At 39.6% G+C, this 7567-nt stretch overlaps 1 protein-coding gene across 1 annotated transcript in view; it reads right to left on the minus strand.

Moving 5' to 3' along the window:
* SLC6A19 (solute carrier family 6 (neutral amino acid transporter), member 19) overlaps window positions 1-7114 on the minus strand; it is a 26903-nt gene extending 19789 nt beyond the window's left edge. Inside the window, exon 1 of the mRNA XM_009996496.1 lies at window positions 6845-7114. Within this exon, the coding sequence (XP_009994798.1) occupies window positions 6845-7046 (202 nt within the window). The 5' untranslated portion in view covers window positions 7047-7114. The remainder of the gene's footprint in view (window positions 1-6844) is intronic.
* Between the last annotated feature and the right edge of the window lie 453 nt (window positions 7115-7567).

Genomic DNA, 7567 nt, shown 5'->3' on the forward strand with positions numbered 1-7567 from the left:
CTGTCACCAGGGCTCCCACCTCATTCCTCAGTGGGCCAATATTGCCTCTAGTGTTAGTTTTGTTAGCTATGTATTTGAAAAAGCCCTTTCTATTCTCCTTAACCTGACTTGCAAGGTTAAGTTCCAAGGAGGCCTTAGCTTTCCTAATTGCCTCCCTACATCCTCTGACAACAGTCCTATATTCCTCCCAAGCGACCAGCCCCTCCTTCCATGATCTGTAGATTTTCCTTTCCACTTAAGTTTGCCCAGCAGTTCCTTTTTTAACCATGCAGGCCTTTCACAGAGACAAAGTTATTTATCAATGCATGGAGCTGCAAGCAGCCAGAAATATGTCATGTGTTCCAACCTCATGTCAGGCTGGCACACACTTTCCTTCCTGTTGCACTCTGTCCAGGAGCTCTCACGAGGGTAAAATGAGACAAGGGCAAGATAATTGTGTTTATACCAGCAATTTTTAGTTCCAGAGTGTTGTCTCTGTTTGAAGCCAAAGGCACCTCCTGCGAGTCTGAAACAGACCCCACAGAATTTGTATATCTGCTCCATCTGGGTCTTTCCTTTTTATATCCCCTTTTGCATGCCAGGTAGGTTTCTGCTGTACCAAAATCTTAGCTCTCTTTGATAAAGCCCTTTCTAAGTCATGGTAGTAATTAAGTCCAGTGCATGTATCTGTCCAGCTGTCTGATTCAAATACTGCTCATTTGTACTTAGGATAAACTCAACTTGCAGTGATTCTAGATCATCTCCTGAAACTTAAGAATGGACTAGCTGATAGTTCTGCTAAGGCACATTGCTTAAACATCTTTGCTCCCAATTGGGACACTTCAGTTTTGTCACAGTAAGATCAGTTAAGGACTTGATTAGAACTTTTCACTCCCTGGTCAAAGATCTTGTTATGCAAGGAAATACACAGTCCTTATAGTCCTTTCAACCTATTATCACTTGTTTCTTAATATGCCTGTCAAGGAAAATATTTTCCTTCTTGGCAGTTACCATCTCTGTTAGCAGAAGGAAGGGGAACATCAGACTGTTTCTTATGAAGCCTTAGAAGCATTTCCTTTAGAAAGCATTCAAAGATACCCTCAACACATTCTAGAGAAATCAGGCTGATTGATGTTCTCTTTGGGGCTCCATTTTTCCATGCCTGAGACATTTTTGCCAACCTTAACTGCAAAGTGCTCCTCCACTCATGCAGATCTAGCAGTCTGGGTAGACATCATGCCTCACTCTCCAAGACAGTGAGACGCAGCAGTAGCACTGTCCCTACACTCTCCCTGTGGACAGAATAGTGCATCAAATTCAGACTCTCAGAATTGAACCATCTGCCCTGGTGACAGGACATGCCTCAGCAGATATCTTGAGGTCTCAAGATACATACAGAGGGACCTTTATTAAGATGCCATAAAAGTCTTCAAGCATGACACATCTTGGACAGAGCAATCAGATAAAGGGATTTCATGACCTTCCTTGTGCAGCCACAAAAATGGGAAAGGGTGTCTCTGGAGAAACTATAAAATCATACAACCATTTTGGTTGTAAAAGATCTTTGTCATCAAGTCCACCCATTAACTTAGTGCACTTTCAAGTCCACCACTAAACCATTTTCCTAATGACCACATCTACACATCTTCTGAACACCTCCAGGGATAATGACTCCACCACTTCCTTGGGCATCTTGTTCCACCGTTTGATAACCCTTTCAGTGAAGAAATTTTTCCTAATATCCAACCTAAACCTCCTCTGGCACTACTTGATCCTGTTTTCTCTTGTTCTATTGCTTGGAACTTGGGAAAAGAGACCAACACCCACCTTGCTACAACCTTCTTTCAGGTAGCTGTAGAGAGCAATAAAGTCTCCCCTCAACCTTCTTTTCTCCAGGCTAAACAACCCCAGCTCCCTCAGCCGCTCCTCAGAAGGCTTGGGCTCTAGACCCTCTATCATCTGAATAAGGTGAACTGTCCAGCTGTGTTCTCACAGCTCTCCAACTTCCTCACTACTTTGGAATCACTGGGAAAAACATTTCAGGTTCTGGGATGGACACAAATGAAGAAGGTGGGGCTCTGTCCTCTCCTTTTGTTATCACAGACACAAAGTACATGGCTTGTGTATACATCCGCAAAGCAGAATCTATATCCCTAAGCAAAAAACCCCTAACTACAGCACAACTGCCTTGGAGGGTTAGCCATGTGTGCCATGGTGGCTGTAGTGATTTAAAGATGTAGGGTGTGCCACCTCAGAAATGTACAAGTAAGTAGTACCACCTACATTTAGCTGTAGGAATACTGGTAAATTTTCAAGAGAAATAAAATGGCAGTTGTCAATGATGTATGCCACTTTTTCCTCTCTTTTGGGTTTTTCTGTTTCCAAGGTTCAGTTCTAACAGGCACCTCAGAAATCCAACTCTGCTGTATCTTCCATTTCTTTCAGTTTCTTTCCAGCCTTTCTGAAAGAAGCTATAATGGAGAAATAAGAGACAATGACCCTGCAAAGCTGCTATATATGACATTAAAAAAAAATAAAAAATCCATGCTTTTTAAGCTGTCAAAATGTTATGAACCTAACAAATAAACCCATGATAAGAAAATAAATGCTGTATAGATATATATTAAAAATGAGTAATCCTTCCAGTCTGAAAACCTCACAGCTGAGATATTAGATACTCATCCTGGTTCAGTGCTGTGCTTAATAACACATAATATTTGGTTTGAACATCTGTGTAGCTATTACTCTCTCTTTAATCTAAGAGTTCTAACATGAAATTGAAAAAAAATATTATTGCTTTCACATCATTCCTCATAAAGGGGAGACAGGAAGGCTTTGGGCAAAGATGTTTTTTCTATACTATCATATTCTTAGATCTCAGCTGTACTAAGGGTATCAGTAGCAGTGAGGAACTGCCAGTGTCATTATGGTCACTTTGCTCAATGTGGCATGCACAGAGATGAAAAAGTTCTCCCTCACCCAGTGGCAAAGTTTACTGAAGACATATGCGAGCTGTAGACTTATAAACCTTTTTTTTTTTTTTTTAATTGATGGTTTAAACATTAAATAAGCATCCTCCTTTTTATAATACTCATCAGGGATGAAACAAAAATGTTTAACAGATTTTTATATGACATGTTGCTCAATAAAAATTAAACAAAAGCTATGTGCAATGTCAGAGATGGCTATCAAATGAAAGGAAATTCCAATCTCATTAAGCTGGTGAAAGTACTGAGGCAAACACTGCAGTTATTACATTGTGTATATGATGAAATCTAGTTTTCCTGTGGTAATGATGTATTTTACAACTTTTAAGATGTGAAAAGGATAAATCTGTGCTTTACTAAATTTTACTGGGGTCAAAATTCCATTTTTAGAAAATAAACTCAATCTATGAGAACAAAAGTAAGTTAAGTTAGGTAACCACTGACTTATTTTTGCATATTGGGGTATCGCAGTGTTAAAACAGTATCATCGTGGTGTGTGTAGGAAGAAGCAGTTCTCAAATAATTCTCAGTTCAAACATCTGAAAATAAGAGTTATTTATACAACTCAGTGTTCCTAACTATCCTAAATACAGTCAATTTGCAGAGAAAAATCCACCTTCCTTGAACAAGTACTACAAGGGTGAATTTTATCCTTCACTATAGTCCATTTATGTTTCATGAGCGATATAAAATGTGCAAACATTAATTCATGATATAGGTGGACATCCAGTCTCATTTGGGAGTGTCCTTGCAGAAACAGTGACTACCTACACCCTTGCCACCAGACCTCACCCTTGCTAAATGGCTCCAAAAGTTCATCCATATAAATCATATTTAGAAAAGAAAGAAGTTAAGTCAGCAAAGCCAACCCTCAAAAATTAGAAACTATTTTAATGAAGTGGTGTATGCAACCTTGATTCTGCATGTGTCTTATGAGATAACCTCTAATTATGTCATCGCATACAACTTTTTCTCATCCTCTGCAGAAATTTCCTGTGTGCTAAGTAGATGGGGGTTTTTTATATCTCTAAATGCAAGGCCATAATGCACTATCATATCCAACACGTGTTTTAGGGCTCTGATGAAATCATACCAGGGTCAATCATGGTCAGGGACAGACTAAGGAGCATCATAATCCTTGGAAGAGAGCAGCGACAGGGATTCCTGCCTCCCTTCACCTAGGATTCAGTGGAGACACATCTTGAAAACACAAGTTGTGAAGACATGCACCATCCAGGGGAAAGGCCCTGGGCAGATAAGGGGGAAACAGAGCTTCATGAGCACACTCATAAGTGTGGTGTATCCCTTGTATTAATTAACTCAGAAGAAGGTGCACAATGGTGCTGTTTTCCCCTACTCTGTTTCAGAGGAATGTCTGTGCACGTGAGTTTCCAAGGGTGACACAAATGCAAAGATGAATGAATCATCTTGACCATCACGTTGGCAAAACTTGTGGAAAACATCTAGTAAATATGGATTTCTGGATGAAGGCAGGTGAAGCCAGACTTAAAAGTGTCTGTGAAATTGAAGATGCTGCGGAGTGCTCTGTCTGTTGGCTGTTTGCTATGCTGTGAGCACAGCTGGATGGGAATTAGAGATGCAGGAGCCAGAAAGGCTCACTAGGTAGAAAAGGTTTAAACTCAAAAATGTCTCTGTTATTTTCTATTTCATGATTGAAGGGAAAAGTTGGAGAACAGAAGCTGCAATGAGAGGATGGGAGTGGTGACAGAAGTTGGATTTAGACCTGCCAGAAGAGACTGAGGTGCACTTTACAGCAGGGAAAAATTAGCTCTCCAACCTCATGTGCGATGCACTTAAGGAGTCCTTTCTAAGGAGCCACAGGAAGGCATTACTACTTACTCTTACACACTGATAAGAGGCAAAGCATTTGAGGTTCTGCAGAAGAATTGATAGAGAAAGTAGCAAGTCTGGCTATAGTGACACATATTTGAGCAGCCCTAAGCCCAGAGTGAGCTACTTCATTACTTTGCTGCGTGCTGACCTTCACTTTCTGCCAAAAAGTTGGGTAAGAGAGTCCCAGGGAAGCAAAAAGCCAGGGATAATTGTTGTTAGTTTTCAGGAACACTAACAAACCACAGGATGATAGGAAAGAAGAGTAATTACAGCCAAGGGATAAATTAAAACACAGTACTGACAATCACATGCAATTCAGAAATCTTCACTGACATCAGTCAGAAAACCTGTATCCCTACCAAGTTCTTGTTCTTGTTGGATGTTCATTTTTCAGCTGCACTTCATACTGCTAGAACAAGAAGGAAAGGAAAGATAGACTGAAAAGCAAGAAAGCGCCTGTAAGTCAACCCTAGGAAATAGCATGTCCACTTTCTAAGATTAAGTAGAACAACCTGAAAAGTCAATGACTGCCATGAATTCTGGAGATATTCATCCACTTGTTCAAATTAAAATTGTCACACATGGAAAAGAGGGTTATTATTTCTCTGTGTGTTTGTCTTGCAACTTTTCTGCTACAGGAGTTGGCTGTGCTGCAAATGACCTTCAGTTTGTACCATGAACTCCAAGCACACAGAACCACACACAGCACTACAGAATGGTTGAGGTTGGAAGTGACCTCTGAAGGTCACCTGGTCCAACTGCTCTCCTTAAGCAAGGGCCCCTAGAGACAGTTGCCCAGGACCATGTCTGGATGGCTTTTGAATACTTCCAAGGATGGAGATCCCATTACTTCCCTGGGCAAATTGTGCCAGTGCTCAGCCACCCTCAAAGAGACAAAGTGTTCTGAGGGAACCTCCTGTATTTTAGTTTGTGCCCATTGCCCCTTGGACCCATGCCATTGGTAAAGCAGAAGACATAAATTTATGCTTCTCTACTGAGACTGCAGCTCTCATGCCATAGATTATACTCCAATCAGACTGTGTTAGAAAAATATTAAGATTTAAGGTCTTAGCAAGTTAAGATGTTAAAAGCATCTCTTCTTGCAATGGAGTAGTTAAAAGTTCGTACCAGCAACTTCTAACCAAGTCCTCCTTTGTCCCTACTCTAACTATGAAGAGCAATTTTACAACATATTATTATGTACATTTAATGAAAATTATTTAAAAACATTGTTCCTTAAGTCAAACATTTTCTGTCAAGAGCAAGCATCACGAAAGAACACTTTTAACACATATAGCAGAATGAAATACACATAAAAAGTAGATAGTGGGCAGAAAAGACTGTCAGAAAATCAGAAAGTTATGTTGTAATATAATTAAGCAATGATTGAGTTCAGGATCATAATTAAAAACAGCAAAACAATGAAACAAAACCTTAAATATGGTCACTCAGTCCTAATCTGAACCCCACGGAATCACAGTTAATGATACGATAAATAGCATACGTTTGAATTTTAAATTACTTAGTAACACCAACTGCTAAAAACATGTTCTTAATGTTAACTTTCTCCCTGTTAATGCTATCATAAATGTCACACACACTGACCCCACAGCTGATACACAGATCCATCCAAAACTAATGACAAGGTAAACTTATTATGAAAAGATTTATTAAGACAATCATGCTTACAAGTAGTTTAAGACTTTTAAACATACATTATACACACACACACACATATATGTATATAAAATAACACTGGTTTTAGATTGAGAAAATATAGTTGACAGTGCAAGGCTGATGTGATCAATCCTGTGTCCCAAAATAAAAACAGTCCCTTTCTTTTCTTCTGTCACTAACTTCATGAACTGTGAAATAACCTTACCTATCAGACAGACAGCTAGAGTTGAATATCACCATTCTAGTAGGAAGTGATCAGGTCTAAGCATATTCCATTCTTTGCTTCCCATAAGAGAGATTAAACCTAGTTAATAGCCAAAACTAGTTAAGACATATTACAGACATACCTCCTCCATGGCTCTGACAGAGATAGGGAAACCGCCACACATTTCCTAAGCCCACACAAAACCCTACACATGTCAGCATGTACTGAGCCTTGTTATCCCATTTTGGTCTGGAGTCTGCCTCTTCTTTCTCAAGGACCTCAAGTTGTGCATGGGAAGGTATCCTGTCCTCCAGGCCAGGATTGGGCAGCTGTAGCTTCACCATATTTTGTATTTCCTCACTGACAACAGTGCCTCAGTGAGGATGTGATGAAACAGGCAGCTAGTTAGAAATCTGCACAAAAAGAGAACATCTATTTGCTGCCTGCAGCTATATATAGTGAACCTTTGGCACTAAACTTGAAAGTGCAGGCTTGTGGTAAAAAGAAGCGTCAGCAAATCATTCGATTGACCAAGTCAGCTCTGACACTTATTAATGCTTTATCTGTCAAGGTTTTATGGAACAGGCTGTTCATCTAGTAGAAGACATTGATTTCAGCTAATGTAATTCAGTAGATAATTTGGCTATAAACTGTAATTGCCTATAAGATTATGGAAAACCCTTTGCCACTCCCCTGTTTAAACTCACATAAATACAAAGATAGCCCTAGTAAATATGGAGTAAAAAGATTCCACTGGCCTCAGACTGAGTATGGAAATTTCATACTATTTTTTATCAGGAAGATAAACTGCTTATGAATCACCATCACATTCAGTTCCCATAAGGTATGCTGACAAACTTGTATG

Source organism: Chaetura pelagica, unplaced genomic scaffold (genome assembly GCF_000747805.2).
Source record: "Chaetura pelagica isolate M959 unplaced genomic scaffold, ChaPel_1.0 scaffold82, whole genome shotgun sequence".
Classification (NCBI taxonomy): Eukaryota; Metazoa; Chordata; class Aves; order Apodiformes; family Apodidae; genus Chaetura; species Chaetura pelagica.